This window comes from Poeciliopsis prolifica, unplaced genomic scaffold (genome assembly GCF_027474105.1).
Source record: "Poeciliopsis prolifica strain line A6 unplaced genomic scaffold, Auburn_PproV2 SCAFFOLD007, whole genome shotgun sequence".
Taxonomy (NCBI): Eukaryota; Metazoa; Chordata; class Actinopteri; order Cyprinodontiformes; family Poeciliidae; genus Poeciliopsis; species Poeciliopsis prolifica.
Window position 1 is genome coordinate 6,043,988 of NW_026562382.1, and position 18,171 is coordinate 6,062,158.

General features: G+C 39.6%; 2 protein-coding genes across 7 annotated transcripts; one reads left to right on the forward strand and one right to left on the reverse strand.

The window, feature by feature from the left end:
- Positions 1–1,466: 1,466 nt before the first annotated feature.
- On the reverse strand, positions 1,467–10,946 carry trim13 (tripartite motif containing 13). Of its 6 annotated transcripts, none has more exons than XR_008606112.1 (4): positions 10,239–10,640; positions 8,376–9,510; positions 7,880–8,045; positions 1,467–1,948 (listed from the first exon to the last, which is right to left on the reverse strand). XR_008606112.1 is itself a non-coding variant. In XM_055031504.1 (3 exons), exons 1-3 carry the CDS (start codon positions 10,548–10,550, stop codon positions 8,014–8,016), a joined length of 1,479 nt encoding a protein of 492 aa, XP_054887479.1. In that variant the 5' UTR covers positions 10,551–10,640; the 3' UTR covers positions 1,467–8,013. The 6 variants fall into 6 exon arrangements, 3 of the variants coding, with proteins under 3 accessions (XP_054887479.1, XP_054887480.1, XP_054887478.1); XR_008606110.1 differs by having other exon boundaries at positions 1,467–5,512; XR_008606111.1 differs by having other exon boundaries at positions 2,060–8,045.
- On the forward strand, positions 10,850–17,735 carry spryd7b (SPRY domain containing 7b). Its single transcript, XM_055031506.1, has 6 exons — positions 10,850–11,005; positions 11,094–11,214; positions 13,211–13,327; positions 13,637–13,803; positions 14,689–14,791; positions 16,669–17,735. Exons 2-6 carry the CDS (start codon positions 11,109–11,111, stop codon positions 16,764–16,766), a joined length of 591 nt encoding a protein of 196 aa, XP_054887481.1. The 5' UTR covers positions 10,850–11,005; positions 11,094–11,108; the 3' UTR covers positions 16,767–17,735.
- The last annotated feature ends 436 nt before the right edge of the window (positions 17,736–18,171 follow it).

Below are 18,171 nucleotides of genomic sequence, written 5' to 3' on the forward strand. Positions count from 1 at the left end.
TTCTTTTAACCTTTAAATAATTAAGAATGCTTATGTTCATTTTTAATTAATTAATTTATTTTTTTTGCTTGCTACTATTGATACACATGATGTCACTTTACATACATTTAGACATATAAATAAATATAATTTCATAATAATGTTTATCATAATTTCTTTTCACTAAGTTCTGCATTACATGTCCTTCTGCCATCACTTTTGTATTTCATGTTGATCTGCTTATGTGTATTTGTCAGCACAGAGCTGAACATGTTGTTGGGCCAAATATGGAGCTGCTAGGAATTTTTGTAATTATACCGTCACATAATTTTCTTTTCAAAAATAATATATACTTGAAGTAATATACAAAGGTCAACAAATTTAATGTCACTGCAAGGTTTCATTCTTTTAGCATAAAAGATGATGAAGCACAAGTGGAGGTTAGGGGAATACTTCCTTACTTACACTTCCTTACACTTCAGTTTGTGGCATCTAAATATTTGTGTATTTTTAAATATTTTTTTAAAATAACACTTTAGGTCGTGTTTCAGTAATTGCTCCACAAGTGAATAGGCTTGTGAGCCTGCTCTCACACTTTTGCCTTGCTTCCTCTTTTGCCCCACTTGCACATGGGAGTCTGCAAATGCAGCATACCCGGTTTAAACATTGCTGTTCCTTTGCATGCAGTGCTTTACAAGGATAACAGAAAAGAAAGAGGGAACAGGAAAGGTTCTCTTCTTTTTTTATTTATTTATTTATTTTTTTAGATACTTTTTGATGACTTAAGTGTAAGCTGAGTTCCCTGGTGAATCAATTATTGTGAGGTCTGTTTTTGCTTCTTTGTTTTATGTAAAGAGTAAACTGAGCCCTCGGATGATTCAAATGAAATCTAAATGTATTTGCTGAGGACTAAGCCCCTGCGAAGTTGGTCCTTACATTGTGGGAATAGGTGGACTTGTTGAATTTGGATTAAATATTTCACCCGTCTCATTGTGGGCGAACTGATGTATTTAAAGGAAACAGTGTTGCGAGTCCTTGGGGAAGCTTTACATTTGCAGCCCGGATTTACACTGGATCTGCTAAAAAATATTTAGTTACACTTAAGTGGTAAACCTTAACAGAGATGTTCTGTAAATAATGTAGGACATAACTTTGTTAGCAAATCAAGCGGACAGTTGCAGTCAAATAAATGGTGACACGACAAGTGAGACAGTAAGGATATATATATATATTATTTATTTATTTCAGATTTGTCTTTGTGAATCTACACTTCTTAAGAAATTTAGAGTGTCAGCTATCAGAGTTGCACTTCAACAGTACATGGAGAGGTAAGTGTGTACCTGAAGAGGAAGAACCCTCTGCTATTGTCCCATGATTAAAAAATAAATAAATTAGTCGGCATGTGGCCCTCGCCTGCCAAGCCCTTCATTTTAATGCTTCACTGGATGTGCAAAAATCACTGCCTTTCCTGGGATTAAGACTTCCAATTTCTGCATGAAACAGAACAAAGTTACTTGCCTCTGTTGCTTTTTTTTTTTTTTTTTTTAATTGTTGCCCAAACTTGTAAAATGTTAATTCAGCTGAGGAAACAGCTGGTGTTAATCTGCCGCCCTCTTTTTCCTTTTTTTTTTTTTTTTTTTTTTTTTTGAAAGTACCTGTTTTTTTCCCCCAACATGTATCAGATTCCCCCCCCCCAAACTTTTATCTTTTTATGCAGATAGATTAGGAGTATATTCCCACATGATGCCATTTCTTAGTCTGCGGCCAGAAGAGGCCAGGCCAGATACTTGATCTCGGGTGCTGATGGGTTGTCATGTCAATGTCCCTGAGCCCAGCAGGGAGGAGGAGGTTATGCTTGACCTTTCAGCCTCAGGGTCAGGTGACTCTTTGAGGTCATTGTGCAGGGAGCAAGTGTCAGGAATGGGTTAAAAAGGCTGAGGTTTGAAGGTGACTTGTCCGAGCATGCTTCCTTAAATGAGAAAGAGGAAGAAGAAAAGGGTAGGGCTAGTCATTGATGAGAAGGTTTTTCAACCAGACTTGTAAAGTAATTACTCGTATCTAAGAAAATGTGTTGGCTTACCTGATTTGTGCCTGATGAGCAAGGTGAAGTGTTTGTTGCTGGAACTTCAGTTTAAAATTTACAAGCCTGCACCTTTCATTTTTACTGTTACACACACACACACACACACTTTTTTCCACATGCAGTTTTGTAACATATGAAATATGTTTTTATTTTGTATTTGTCTAGAAAACAAAAAACAAAATTCACTTGATCGGGGAGATTTTTTTTTAATCTTTTTCTATTTTTAAAAGGAGCTGGTTCAATTTTTTTTTTCTAAACCCCAGCACAGTAAATGAATCTTGCATCAATTGTGCTTGGATGTACATATTTTGTCCATGCAGTGTTACAGATGCTCGTATTTAAATATTTCTCTCTACTGTGACTTAACTGTCCATGTGCTTTTTGACAGGGGATGTGGTGTCTTTTATCCTGGTACTAACTTGTCTACATCTGTGTATGCTGGTAATGCAGAATATCTTAAAACAACTTCTCCATTTTTTATTTATTTATTTTTCCTGGAACTATTTTAATAATTAGCACTATTTTAAGGGAAAGCATTTTTTCCCTAGTGTGTTTTCTTCAGTTACAAGGTTATATACCTTGTTTTAATTTAATTTTATTTTTTTTTATTTTGGAATCTGAAATTGTTTGACTTGGCAGCCATTGCAAGTTTTGAGAGGAGGTGTAGTTTTGCGCTTTGAACTACACCGCATGTCCCATTCATATAAAAAATTTTCTAATTCCTGAATCAACACTTTAATGGAGCTACACTATGCCAAAAGTCAAATATCCTTTGTGCTTAAGTTTTCTATTCTTTTAGGATGGTACCATGATGCTCATCAGCATACTTATAATATAATCTCTAAATCTTATTTTTCTTCTTTACTTCGTACATATAAAAGACTCACAAATACCACTTTTTTTCTGCTTTTAAAATTGGTATTCAAAAAATTGTCTTGTAGGTATTGAGAGATTTTTTTTTTTTTTTTTTTTTTTACTTAATTGCCAGTGAGTGGCTAAAATGTTATTTTAAATGTTCTGCTTTAGGTATCCACATTAAAACCCTGGGGGGGTAACATGCTGAACTCATTGGCCCTCAGCGTCTTCCACACACTGTGCTACTGTCTGTAGTGCCAGGGTGTTAATACAGCTGCTGAACCAGTCTGGTCTGACATTCTGTCACCTAATAAATTTCTGATGCGTGTCATTGTTTGAGAAAGCATTTATACCTAAAGGTAGAAAGAGAGTCACAAGCCCCATATCTTTAACTATAACTAAAGTTAGTCAGGCAAAAGAAGCTTAATACACACAGGAAAAGAGACTTTTATGAATGCTCTTATTAAAGTGTTATTAATCTAAAAATGCTTAATATAGCCTATTTGTTAACTTCTTACAATAGTCAAGTGAAGGCATTAGTCAGCATTTTCAAATTTTGCTTTCATGTCAGAAGTTCACTTAAGTCTTCCTGTTTTTCCTCTTCTTTACCACCAAATATTAAGTCCACATTAAACTATTAATAGCCATCCTGTGTTGACTTGTAAATTAAATTATGCATGCAGCCTCTTTGTATTTTAGTATCAGGAACATGTACCATCTAAAAGGCTAGTTTTCATAACAGAGTGTGTTCTCTCTTTACACAATTACATTTATTTTAGAACCTTTGTTTATCAGACAGCAACGCCGTGGAGCTTGTGCTGACAGACTGACCTGCATTAGTTCCCTGTGACATAAAGAGAAGTTGAATGTGATCTTATTAGATTCTGGCTATTGAGTCCATTTCAGAGTGAAGTTATAATCACAGGTCCATTGAGACCTCTAGTGGCAACACAATCACCACATCCCAATTCCACTGGGACTTCTATCAAGATCAAATAAGCTTCAAATAGATTATAATTACTAACTTGAATGTCATAATTCTCAAGAAAGTTTGACACGCGTTTCATTATATATATAAAAAATCTATAATAGTTCTTTCTTGCTTTGAATATAGAAGTTATGTGTTTTTCTTCGGTTGCTGGTTAGTTTTTGAGCAGTCAATTTCATCCTGGTTAGGGTTATTTATTCAAACTCAACCAATCTGTTTATCTCACCTTCTCCCATGGTTGTTCATTTGATTTTTTTTTATTTATTTATTATATATTAAATATGGAAATACAACCTTCACCCTTCTCATAAGAGTTAAATATGCAAGTCAGGATACAGGGAAGTTACTATCAAGCTGCAGACACACCACATATATCCTACATGTATCTTGTGATTATTTTGCTTATGGTGCTTTTTTTAGTGTTTGGAAATACATTTTCTGCTGCGTTTGGAATAGTTAATGCAGCAAACTGGACACAAAGCAGCGTGTCTTTCCTGTTTGTAAGATTAGTAACTGATTATGTTCAGCTTTTTTTCGCGCTCCCTGGGTTTTACAGAGCTTTGGATGCAGTTTTGCTGCTGTGTTTTAAAAATAAGAGGTGCACCAACCAGTAATCCCAAGAGATTAGAACGGGCCTATTTTCCATTGATATGACGCTTTCTATTCATTAAAGCATCAAAACTGCAAACTCTCAGCATTTCCAATTGTTAAACACTCCAAAAGTAATTTGTTAATCTTTTACATGCTCCTTTTTGAACAAATTATATAAAATTACATGTTGGTTAGCATGATTTTTTTTTTCTTCTGTTTTTACTCTTCTTTTTTTGCCTGTTATAAGTAAATATAAATTCCTGTTAGTTCAAAACTACAACCTCTGTCAAAGAACCTGCAATACATGTTTTCCTCTGCATGTTACATTGCAATTTTCTATTAATCAGAATGACAGATCGGAAATCGGCATTGGTCAGGAAAACTGATCGGTACATCTCTAATTAAACCACTCAATTTACTTAAATATTTGACCTCACAATATAAAATGCCTCTGTTGCACCATGTGGCCAGTGGAAAACGTCTCCAAGCGTTTTGGGAATCCTCGTACTACATGGCATAAAGCTGATCTTTGTCAACACTACTTCCAGGGCTGTGGCAACAGTCTGGGACAGGCCCCCTTCTCTCAACATTTCAACATGACGACGCCTTCGTGCATTGAGCAATGTGCGTGTAGAAACAGTTTTTGAATTTTAGACAGGCCGAACAGTGCCGTTCTGTGGAGAGGCTGGACCTCGTCCTCATCCAGCAGCTCAGAGACAGTAAGCCAAGAACTTTGTCATCCGACTTCAAAGCCGTCTCGTTGTGCCTAAACTGCTGCAGTCAGTCTCTGAAATGTGAAAGTTTTTTGTTTTGTTTTGTTTTTTTCCTGTGTAGAAAACATTTCTTTTGCAGAAGTCACAGCCTGAACTGTCCTGTTCTCTGTTTCAGATGGAGACGGAAAACGTGGATGCTGATCGTCTCCGCCCTCTTAGATGAATCCATCATGCGGATTTGAAGCTCGGGCAACAAGGCAAGTGCAGAGTGCCGAAGAGGAGGAGCAGATGTTTCTGGCGATGCTGTAGCAGCACAGAATGGTTTGTGGGTTACTCTGAGATGCAGGCCATACCGTGCTGCCGCAATAAAGCCCGAATAACACAACACGCAAAGCTTTAAGCCCCTCCAGATGTCTTTGATGACCACTGGCTGCCTGAGCTCATGTTATCCAGATGATTGTGTTGCTAATGACGAAAACGATTCCAGGGCATTTATCATTCTGACTCTCTCTCTGGTCGCCTTACTGTAGCAGCACGTAAATATTGGAGTTAAGACTAGCTGAAGTCTCCAGTATTGATCGTGCTGCTGAAGCAAAGCTGACCACTCACACACTCTGAATGCTCTGAAACCCTCTGCAGGTGATGATGGCTTTCATTACATGGAATTGAATTTATTCATGTTTTTTTTTTCAATCAGCTATTTTGTTTGAAGATTTTAAGCCTATCTTGTTATATGTGAATATTTTTGAGAAATAAAAACATGAACTGATCTCGTTTGCGTTTCCTTTCCCTAATAATAACGACATGCTTTCATTTTATGTTCACTATTGTTTTGTTTTTTTTTCTTTGTCAAAGTAACACTAAACACTTTACAAGTGCTGACTTCATATTTTTCCCGCAGTTGTCCCAGAGTTACAGCCGCTGAGCAGAGGCGCTGCCCGGGCCCGCATGGCCTCTGATGGTCTCCCGATCACTTTATACAAACACTACAAGTGTCTGATTCAAACATTGAGTACGTTAGAGGTTTTCTTCCCCAATTTTTCAGAATAAAAACGTGATTTCTATCGCGACTTTTCTGCATTTTTAAGTGATCCTGCACTTTTAAGAGTTTGTGGCCGCTGTAAATACGCTAATGCGGAGGACAGTCTGCGGTTACGTGAAGTCCAGCGGTTTTGTAACTCCTCATCCCCCCCCCCCAGGCCCGCAACCAGACTCCATTTTAAGCGCAGTTTGGACGCGAGGGTGTTTCAAGCCTCTGTTTTGCGCTCAGAATATTACAGGCGATCATCTCAAATTTGATTCACCAATACTTTTATTTATTTTTTGCCCTGTGACTTGCGAAAATGGCGCCCTTTCCCCTCTTTCTTCTTTTTCCTTAAAACATACACACTTATCTGAAATGGAAGATATTCAGTCTAACATCCGCTTCGCAAATATTAAACTTGTCTTTGATATCTAAATTAAAAAGTGACCTTTTTCCGCTCGTTAATTAAATCATTACATTTTCATTAATAAACAGGGTTTTATTAACGCAGTCTTGCGTGCGGGGCCCATATTTTGTCTGCATTATAGCGTTTATATTCACTCCGGCCTTTTCGGGCCTTTTCATCTATATATATATTTTTTTTTGTGTGTGTGTGTGTGTGTGTATTAAAAATAAAATAGGCTATTGAACTTCATAATCATTTAAGTAAATGTTACTTATTTTAAAAGGGGGAAAAAAAAGAAACTCCGAGACTCATTTTAATGCGGCAATATTTGCGGTTTTATGTAAAAAGCCCGTTTCACCTTGAAGTCACCGTGCTGAAAATGTGGCCTACATATTTTTACTTTGAATTGCCTGTATTATTATTATTATTTTTTATTTCCCTTTATATTTCTCCATACACTCTGAAATACCGACTGATCATCGTAATGTGGCCAAACTAAATCTGTCCACATGAAAATGTACAAATTCTTAATTTGGGAGCTGTAGTTTTCCTTTACACTGATTTTATTATTATGATTTAAAAATCGCCTGTTTTCATAGTTCATGAAACCTTTAAAAATATTCTTTGGCGTGATTGAAATAACATGTTTTCCCGTAAATACAATTCCTCTTCGCGTTGCGCCATTTAGTTATAAATACGGCTGTTTTTCTTTTTAGTTTTTTTTTTTTTTTTTTTTTTTTACTTTTCTAATATGTAATTTGGTGCACGACTCATCCTGACAATAGTTTTTATTATTATTATTTTTCAAGAACAGATCTCGATACTCTGTTTTCATAACCTGTTTATATATACATATATATATAATTAATTCTAACCATATGCGCGTATTTATTAACTGGAGGACTTTGCGCTTTGTTATGCCACGACTATAACTTCACCATTTAGTCTTTACATATAGCCTATATATGTAAAGACTTATACATGAGTATAAGTCTTATACATGAGTTATATAAAAAGCTGGCATGGGATTTGAAATATTAATGCCTCATCCTATATTTGCCTGGCAACAGTGAGCTATATATGTTATGGGCTTATGCACAGACCTGGGTGACGTGAATTAATGTCCTTGCTGACGAAAGAGCCGCAGAAGCTCAGATCTGATGATGTTTTGTTTTATTTTATTTTTTAAAGAAAAAAAAAAGTGGCGGATCAGCATTGATTAAGTGCTGAGATTGAGCACCTGACTGCTGCTGCACGTGGAGCATGTCTTCGGACCTTCCTCTGCAGTTTCGCGCGGGCCCTCGTTACGTAACGCGCGTAACCTTGAGGAGGTTGCAGCATCACTGCTGTGACGCGCTGGAGTTTCTCCCATGGTTACGGCGGCAGCCTGATCTCACCCTGTCGCTCTGAAGGAAAACAACCATAGCAGTGACTCGGGATTCTCCAAATTTATTTTCCAAAAATCAAGTTGTTTTTTTTAATGTCGTTAGTGTACAAATTTAAATAAAAAATACTACTACTAATAAAAAATAATTAGGTTTAGACCGGATTTAGAAGAGGATTGTTTGATTTTCAGGCTTCATTAAGTATCAAAGGTTGAACAAATTTAAGTAAAAACATAATATAGACAAATATCGGTGTTCCCATTTATTCGCTACTCTTCTGCACGAATTAGGATAAGTAGTGAGTGAAGGTGGTGGACAGATCTGACATGATGCTCATCACATGTTCCTGACCTGCTTCGATCAGTCCTGCGCACATGTCACTGATTTCCTGCAGGTACTGAGGAGCGGAGGGGCCGCGTTCAGTGATCAGCGCTCGGACTCTTGAGGTCACGTCGATTGCAGTGTGCGGCGGAGACAGGAAAAAGATGGGCAGTGTTGACAGGAAGAGGACAAGGGACAAAGCGCTCCATTTGTACCACGACGACATCCGAGAGCCACCTGTTTGGTAGGCGCCACTCTCGTGCGGGACTGAGATCTTGTCTATTTCTCGGAGCCGGAGGGAGTCCCACTTTTTCACATCGAAGTTGCGCACGAGGGGCCCCACGTCCATGTCTTTCCGAGAGGGCAGGGTGGTCTCCCTCAGGACCTTGACCTTCTCACGGAACTCCTGCATGTGCTGCAGGAAGCAGAGCGGGTCGGTGACGCCTCTGACGGACTCCGCCAGGCCGAGCGCGCGACTCTGCTCCTCCAGCGCGGCGCTCAGCTTGGAGATCTCCGGGTCGTACGCCTGCATCACCACCAGCTTCAGCGTCTCGAAGTCGGAGAGGATCTCGCTCTTCTTGCACTCGAGGGACCCGACGAGCTTGTCGAAGTAGTCGGCCACCTTCTCCGCGTCCCTGCCCACCGACTGGAGCGCCTTTTTCTTGCTGGCTTGCAGCGTCTCCAGACAGGACAGGGTTTCCGCGCTCTGCCAGCTCTCCGCCTCCTGGAGCAGGTCTCCGAACGCCCCCTTCTCCTGCTCGTACGCGTCCTCCAGGGAGCTGAAGCCGTGGCCTCTGTGCTCGTCGGTCGTCGCGCAGATTCCGCAAATGAGCCTCAGGTCGGTGGCGCAGAATATGTTGAGCGGCTGCCCGCAGTGTCGCTTGCACGCGAACATTCTGGGCATCACTTTGATTTTGCTGAACTTGTCGACGATGCCGCGCAAAGAGTAGTTGACCTGCAGGCTGCTCGCGCCGTTATGGGGGGTCTCCTTGCGGCACGTGGGGCATTTCAAAGGCGCCCTGAAAGCCGGAGCCCGGTTGCCCTCCAGCAGCCCCTCCAAGCACTTCTTGCAAAAGCTGTGCGAGCACAGCAGCACCCGCGGGTCCTCGAAGAGACAGCAGCAGACTGGGCACGTAAGCTCCTCTTCCAGCTGCTCCATCATGCCCTGCGAACACATCATCACCCAGGCGTCAAAACACACACATGCAGGGGAAAACCAATAAAATCACTCAATAATACAGACTTATCACAACACGCACCCACACCCAGAGGGGTTGCTGATATATATATATATATATATATATATATATATATATATATATATATATATATATATATATATATTGTAGTTCGTTACAAAAACGAACTACAAACGAGATCACGTTCCCAAAAGGATACAGATTTTTTTTTTTTTTTGGGGTCAAGTCACGTTCCAGCTGTTTCTGATGCATTCCCGTCTTGAAAGTGAAACCGTCTTGGTTCGGTCTTGTGCCCGCGTAAAAATAAAATCTGCCACCGGAGTTCCGTTTGCGCATCCAAGTCTGTGCCACATCCTGAGGCTTTCCCCCCCCCCCCCTCCCGACATAACCAGCAACACAAGACTAGTCAAAAAAATAACCCCCCCCCCCCCCAAATAACTTGGGCATTAACTCCAGCAACAAAACTATTCTTCGCTCGTCTTGCATTCCTTGTCAGCGGGACCGCGGTTAGCTGACAGCTGCGCTCTAAATCACAGCGATTCCCCCTCCGCCAGTCCAATGCGACAGATTATCGACAGAAGCGGGGCTCGCTCGCTCTGCTCGCTGCTGTTGGCAGGGTACGGAAAGGAGGGCTGTGACAGATTTTTGCAAGCGCATAGTAACATGCAACTACTGGACCAAAAGAATCACTCACCAGCTGCTGAGGCGCTCTTTGCGACGCAATCATGGCGCTTGTTGCTGTGCAGACTTCGCCCTTTCCGGGTGTGGAGTTAACCGCTTCGGCGCCAAGCAGACACAAACAGTCGGACGACTCGTCCTCATTTGTACACGCATGAATCCGATTTCGTGCCGAACCGCGACTACGCGTGACCCGAACGTGTTTAGGACGATGGAACGGCTTCGACTGGGGTTTTTTCTTTGATTGTACGGTTTCGTCGCGGCGGAGAAATTGGCAGACGACCCCCGAGCCGTCGGTTGGGGGAGGGGCTGTTGCTATGCAAAACATTACAGCGTGAAAAACTGTCAAGTAGGACTTTTAGCATCTTGAACTCTGAACTAATTTAGTAGTTCGCGTTGGCACGAACTGACTCGGGCAGCTGCTGTAACTTTTGGCAGTTGTGAAAGTGCAACCGCAGCTGCATATTAGCTGACCCGGAGTTGTGCCACCCTCAGTACATCCAGGCCGTTTCAGCAGACCTGGGTCCAGGCTCTGCTCTGATCAGCTCCCATGTTACCGATTGAACGCTGACATTAAACCCCAATCCACTTTCTGTTTACTCGGGGTTATGTAACATCGACACCCAGCAGTTACTGAATCACGTGGAGCAATGTTGACCTTGATTTTCTTCCCTTGTTTCCATGCCATCAGGAGCAACTGCCTTGTCTTTGCCGCTGTGATTGGATACAGTACGGGGAGCAGCCGCTGTTGCAGCTCCGCCCCTCTGCCGCTAGGTGTCACTGGTGCGTCCAGGGGGCTGCACTTTTTGATTTTCTGACGCAGCAGCGCTCTTTGGCTTTGACAGCCTCTCCTTTCCGGATGTTTGGTTAGGCTCGGGAGGAAAGAATGGCCGCTATGTTTACGTGTTGTTTCGGCTGCTGCGGAGAGGGCGGCTCGGGTCACATACCCCTCAAGGAGATGCCCACTGTCCAGTTAGACACTCATCACATGGGTGAGTGGGTTTACATGAAAAACTGCTAAAACTTGTTTTCTGGCGAAAAATATTTATATACAATCGAAGCTAGTTAGCTTTTAGCTTCCTGAACAATTGTAGATTTTTGTTTCCTCGTGTTTTACTACTTGTGTTTGTTTTATAGCTCGAATTGCGTGTTTTTAATTGTTTGATCTGAATAGTGTATGCTAATTATTAATAAACGGTAATTGTTTGTCTGAGGCTGACTGCTGGCCATTTTTCCTTTCCAATTAAGAAGAAGTAACTGACTTGAATATATGTACAAGAATGCTGTTTAAAAATATATTCTTCAAAAACGGAATTAAGGAGAGATGCATAATTCGCTGATGATTTTGTAATTTTGAAACACGACCAAGTAGTATCGTCTCTCATTTTTAGTATTGTTGCTTTTGAGGACAGAAAGCACCAGAAAAGATGTGAACAAGAAGTATTGGGAAAAATCTCAATTTATCTGACTTCAAGTAGCAGAAGTAAGAGGAGGTCCAGATTGGATACCCTCTGGTAGTCTCCGGCTCATTTTAAGCAAACCAAACACTCCACACAATTTGTTCCCCAGTTGAAAATGCATCAAGATCAGATGCCCAGGCCAACCGATCGGACTTCTTCCGACTGGAGGAGTGGTGAATCTACCTTATGTACACAATAGGCCTCAAGGGACATTGGTGTTGGCCTTCTTTGGCCAAACAGATTACACATGGACCGAACAACCAAACAGCGCATGCGGAGCGCAGCTTCTTCTTCGGCGTCCATCGCCTTGGAGATTGCTGTGCCCAGGTCAAAGTTGACATTTATTGAACTTTGGACGGTGACGGATACTTGTGCAGTCAATAGATAAAGGACCAGATCCAGTTCAGACAAAATGTCAACCAGTCATTGTTAAATCAGGGATCCTTCACAGCCCTACACTGCCTTCTGAATCATAGATGCTCATCATTTTCTCTAGGTAGCTAATTATTACCAGTTAAATAAAAAATAAAAAAAACTTTGCCTCTTTTGGTTTCTCGTCTTGAACCGAATCATCAGTGTTGTTTCAGTTTATCTCCGCATGTGTTTGATGCAAACACTCAAGTAAAACTCAGTATGGGAGTTCCTTTAGCAGGGAAATCATCCCCAAGCATAATGGTTCTACCTCTGCGCTTGACTGTCAGGATCATGTTATTTATGGCATGCTTAGCATGTCTCTGTCAGGTTTTCAAATTGATGCTGAAGATTTTTTGGTTTCACTCGATCTGTGCACTTTCTCCCAAAATTTTTCTGAAACATGTAGATTTTCCTTGGCAAACTGAAAACAGTTGCTGTATAATGGTTTAGTGTTACAGGAGCCCACAAGATTTAATTTTAGTGAAACATAATGTGGTGCCAGACTGTTCATCTCTTTGTAATTAAACAAACTAAAACAAAATAAATAAAAAATTAGTAGGGCACACACAGGTTGTGTTTATTAGTTTCACATTCATTAATCCAGAGTCAAGGGTGGCCACAAATACTAATTCAAAGAGGTGCCAAGATCGCTGACCATCAGGATATGTCTGAAGAAGAGAATATTATGAAGGAAAATATGTATTTTGGACAAATGTGAACTATGAAAAACTGTCTTCTGCAATGTTTAGAAAAGGTCATGAATCAAATGCTTCATTTAAACCCTTGGAGGCCAGATTATACAGTGTGTACATGGAGAAATATTTATGTTTCAGGAGTTTATTCTTCAACAGGGATGGTGTAAAGCCTCTACTCTCAAGTATCTGAATGAAGAGATGTGTTTGAGCCTCTTGTGTATAATATACAGCAAATGGAAATTATGTGACGGGGTTACAGAGAGATCGAGGATGTCCATTAATTCCTCCCTGGAGTCTGGCAAGGTTTACAGAGATGATGACACCAGAGCAGAGAAGAGTTGGAGGATTTATTGCTATATCAATGCATAGGAGAGTAGTGCATTGTCTTGCAATTTATTGTTAATATTTTTGCGTTGCAGGCACAGACGTCGTCATTGTAAAGAGCGGTCGGAGAATATGCGGGACTGGAGGCTGCCTTGCCAATGCTCCTCTGCATCAGAACAAAAGCTACTTTGAATTTAAGATCCAGTCCAGTGGTAAGTCCTGGATTTTAGTTTTTTACTGGACTCTTATCCTGTTCTTCCACCTTCTCTTCCTGTTTTAAATAGACTTTTTAGGGGCCTTTTGTAGTTGTTCTTGCCTATGCTTTATAAAACTTCATGTTCATTTCATAATATTTTAAATGCAGCATTATATTTACTTAAAATTGTACCCAATTTTAGCTACATTCTGTGGTTATTATTTTAAGTACATTTTACCATTAATGCAAAGTATCAGAATTTGTCTTTAAAAAAATCAGTCTAAATTTGTAAATATTTAAGTTTTTTTTTTTTTTTTTTTTTTAGGTGTGTGGGGAATTGGAGTGGCCACTCAGAAAGTCAATCTTAACCAAGTGCCTTTGGGCAGAGACACAAACAGCCTAGTCCTACGGCATGATGGCTCGGTGTACCACAACGACGAAGAGAAGAACCGTTTGCCTGCAAACAGCCTTCCTCAGGAGGGCGACATTGTTGTAAGAGCAGAAACACACTTCCTTTTAGTGTGTGTTTGCATTTGAAGATTTCTGGGTTGTGAATTAATCAGTGTAGCATTAAGAAATATGCAAAAAAAACATACTTCAACATAGCTGTGCGTGCATAGAAGGACAAGAATATTGAGATTATGACTTATCTGTTGTCACCCTTAAAAAAATTAGTTAATCAGAAGATTTGAATATTGTAGAAAAGTTTCAGCATATTCATAGAAAGTTGAGTGAAAGGAGGAAGTGTGGTTGGAAAAGCTGCAACAGTGGGAGGGGTAACCACAGTCTTAACGGGATTGTCAAGCAAATCCGCTCAAGGATTCGGAGGCATCAAGAGGTGCTATTCACAGATGAATCCTGCACAATGTTACATTTTTCGTGTCAGGAATCACAAATTTTCCCATAGCAGTGTATACATTTACATATAAATGCTTCAAACATTGCACAGTGCGTTCCGAAAGTATTTAGACCCAGTGGACCTTTTCATATTTAGTTAAGTTGCACTTAAGCTATTTTACTGGGATTAGAGGGAACAAACCAACACTAACTAGTGGATGATTGGGAAGTGGAGGGAAGACGATGGGTAGTTCAATTGATGTTTAGAGATAAAAAATTCAGAAGGGATTTATTTTATTTAGAAGCATCAGAGTGAAAGGAATGAATATAAATACAAATCACACTTTTTAGATTTTTGTTGAAAACCCTTTTTCCGTCTGCTTCACAAAAATGTGCTGTTTTGCAACGCTCTGTTATTTCGACAGTATTAATGTGGACAAACTCAAAGGATATGAATAATTTCGCAATGCATTATTTTAAATCTCTGGATCTGTCCTTTTAATAAATGAAGATAAATTTGCATGCATCTTTGTTCCTCAGGGCATCACGTACGACCACGTGGAGATGAACCTGTATCTTAATGGAAAGAACATGCATTGTCCTGCCTCAGGGATCCGGGGCACTGTTTACCCAGTTGTTTATGGTAAGTTGAAGTGCCAAGTCCATTGTTGAGGTAGACAAACACAAGTATTTCAATGGATTTCCTCTGCCAGGGAGGTGACTTGGTTTCTATAAATGTTTCTGAATATTTTTGCACAATTGGAAGATTTAGGCCCAAATGAAAAGGAGGAAGTTTAGGATTTTGAATTGCATTGTTTTTGTCCAAAGCCAGTGAATATGTTGTCTTTAAATTGCAGTTACATTAGAATTCCACAAGAGGGCTGTATATGCACTTTTTTTTTATTCCCTCAATCTCGCTGTTTGAATACAATTATTTTTATTTAACTATTAAGCAAAATCATGGTTTCTTTGGAAAGCTAATTGATTGTTCAGCTGTAACAAGAAGCTGGGTTAACGGCTTTGTTTTCGCCACAAACTGAAAATAGTGCTCCAAGACGCAATCTCATCAAGGATCCATTAAAATTTTATTTTAAAACACAGTTTAAGAGCATTTATGCTTTGGTTGAGTTGCATTACATAATCATATTACTGTATTTTGAATGCTTTTGTGATCTTAACCAACAGCAATTAGAAGACTCGCTGTAATTAGTTTCCTATTTGTAAAGCTGTGCTTCAGGCACAAAAGCTCTCTAACGGTAAACAAGTTGATTTTTAAGAAGTTTGCTCCACTGTTATCTTCGGGCATCCCTCCTGCGTCCACCACAGCACAGACCGATAACTGATTATCTCTCTGTCTGAACTTTGGCATGATTTTGAGCTGGAGAAAAACGTGGCGTCTCCTCGGCACTCTGAAAGGTTATTTGCACAAAATGTCAGTTGCTACGCCAAGAGATTTGCGAAGCTGCAGAGCAGTGCAGAAAAGTGTTTAATCCAGCAGATGTTTTTGTCGTTATTGAAAGAAAAAGCACAGATTTTATGGCAAACAATAATTACAATAATCACATGTTATGTAGCTTAGTGTATGATTGCAACATAAAAATAAAATGACGCCTTGCAAAAAAAGTATACCCCTTTTCTATATTGTGTCACATTATGACTTCAAGTTGTCTTATTTTATTGGTATTTTAGCCAGGTCAGAGATTAAGTCGTACAGGGATACAGTATCTCTAGCCTTGAATGATAAAGCCTGCTGGAGGCTTGAGACTGGAGCAGAGGTTCACTTTCCAGCAGAACAACCCTCAACAGACTGCTAGTGATGCATTGGAAATGTTTAGATCAAAGCATATTCCTGTAATAAAATGGACCAATCAAAAGCCAGACCTAAAACCAAATAGAATGTGCAACTTGAAAACAAATTGTCATTGTTCTGTTCCATCTAATCGGACTGATACGTTGCAAAGAGGAGTGGTCAAAAAGTTGAATCTCTGGATGTGCAAAGCTAGTAGAGACACACCCTACATTAACTTGTAGCTGTAATTAAAATGAAAAATGGTTCTCTAAGTATTTTCTCGGTGAGAAAGTTTTTTGTTTTTCAAAGCTTTGCAAGCCACACGTCTTTTCCTTTCCACCTTACAAGTATGCACTGCGTTGTGTTGATGTGATGCATAAAATCCCAGTGAAATGGATTTAGTTTTGTGGTTTTAAAGTGACAAGTTGTTCAAATTGTGGGCCATATTCTCCATTTTGTTTTCTGTTTGGGGCATTAAAACTTCTCAAACAGTGCAAAATTTGATGGCCTGCTCTGAGGATCATATCAACATATCTTCCCCACAGTCATTAAAGCAATTGAACGTGTAGAATACAAAGATTCCAAGCCTTTTATTTATAAAATGTCTTGCATTCTTGGTTTGAATGTAATGATTCCAAGTTTTTGAGGACCAAGAAAGATGTCAGAGAATTTTCTCTCAAAAGGTGAGTGCGTCCAGAAGCTAACCCTCGATTTTTCTTGTGTGGTTTCAGTGGACGACAGCGCCATCTTAGACTGCCAGTTTAGCGACTTCTATCACACTGCTCCGCAAGGATTTGAGAAGATCCTCTTTGAACAACAGATCTTCTAAACGAGCGCCTGGGCCTCTCTGTGTTGCTGCCCTCCTCTAAATCCTACAGCACCATCTGTGACACTACAGTTTGACTTTGGCTATTATTTTGATGTGTAACTTGACTGCATCTCATGTCGTTTGTGTTGATTACCTTGTCTTTTTCCGCTGCTTCGGATTGTCCTTGTGTTTTAAAGAAGTGGGGATGTCTGATATTACTCTGCTGTTGTGGGCTGCTGCAGTCTGTGCAGGTAGGAATAAAAATAATTGCCTTGTTTCGCTGGTGATCAACCTATGTAAACAGAACAACTTTCACTTGCTGCTTACGTCCACGATGTGTAGTTACCGATCAAATGTTGTAACAGTGAAATGTTCCCGGTTTCAAGATCAGAAGCCATGTTTTTAAATTGCTTTCTTCCTTTCTTTTTCTGTTTTTAACCTTCCGAAGGATCTACTGACGTCTCAAATTGCATCACATATTTATTTCTATTTATTTTACTTTCATATCAAAGCGACATGTTTATTTTGTTGTTGTTATTGTTTTGGTTTTTTTGCTGAATCACAAAATGTAATTTTATCTCCAAAAGAAGAAGGATTTGGTTGTTTAAATTTTTGTTGTGAGAGCAACGTTTTAAAAAGACTGACACTCGCAGAGCAGTTCACATACAGATGACATCCAGCGCTTGGTTGTCTGTTGGTGCCGGAAATTGATTTACGTGGACAACTATATGGTCGGATTACTTTACAAATCACTTTTCTTGATAATCCTTTTCTTTCTCGGTCTGTTTATTCAAAGAGATTATTACGAGAGCTGGTGCTGGTCGTCTCCATTTAGAGATGTATCTACAAATATATCAAGTAAACCTGTGCTGGCAAAGCATACCAGCTGCTGATGTGACAGTAAAATATTTCAGTTGCTTGTCTTTGTACTAATAACGCTGTACAAATCCAAATATTGTTAATTCATTGAACTTGTGTTTTTGGAGGTGACATCTTGCGTCCTGTGTTTATTGAAAGGTGGTGTATAATTTATACGTGATGACGTTTTAAGTGGCATTATGCTGATAATTTGATCTCTGTACGACACAGACTTTCTTAAACTGAAAAATGATTTCCTTTCTGCAAATGAACTACAATAAAAGAGCTTAAATGGCCAGGAAACTTCTAAAGCTAGCATAGTTAAAATACAAGACTTGTTACAATTGGGTTCATGCCTGCTGAAATACCAGGTATTTGCCATGTAAAATAAGATTATGATAAATTAAAAGGAACAACTAGTCTACAATTCAACTTGAAAACACATTTGAAAAAAGAGACATATATATATAATACACTGATATAAATGCAATTACCTGATTAGAAAAGTTTATGCACCCTTCAGTTGAAACTTTCCTGAATCACTATTTGATTCAATTTTAACCAACAT

Coding starts and splice junctions, on each gene's coding strand:
- spryd7b (XM_055031506.1), top strand. CDS start 11,109: ATGGCCGCTATGTTTACGTGTTGTTTCGGCTGCTGCGGAGAGGGCGGC. Junction 13,328..13,636: donor ATTTAAGATCCAGTCCAGTG/GTAAGTCCTGGA, acceptor TTTTTTTTTTAG/GTGTGTGGGGAATTGGAGTG. Junction 13,804..14,688: donor CTCAGGAGGGCGACATTGTT/GTAAGAGCAGAA, acceptor TTTGTTCCTCAG/GGCATCACGTACGACCACGT.
- trim13 (XM_055031503.1), bottom strand. CDS start 10,550: ATGTTTTGCATAGCAACAGCCCCTCCCCCAACCGACGGCTCGGGGGTC. Junction 9,511..10,238: donor AAAGAGCGCCTCAGCAGCTG/GTGAGTGATTCT, acceptor ATGTGTTCGCAG/GGCATGATGGAGCAGCTGGA.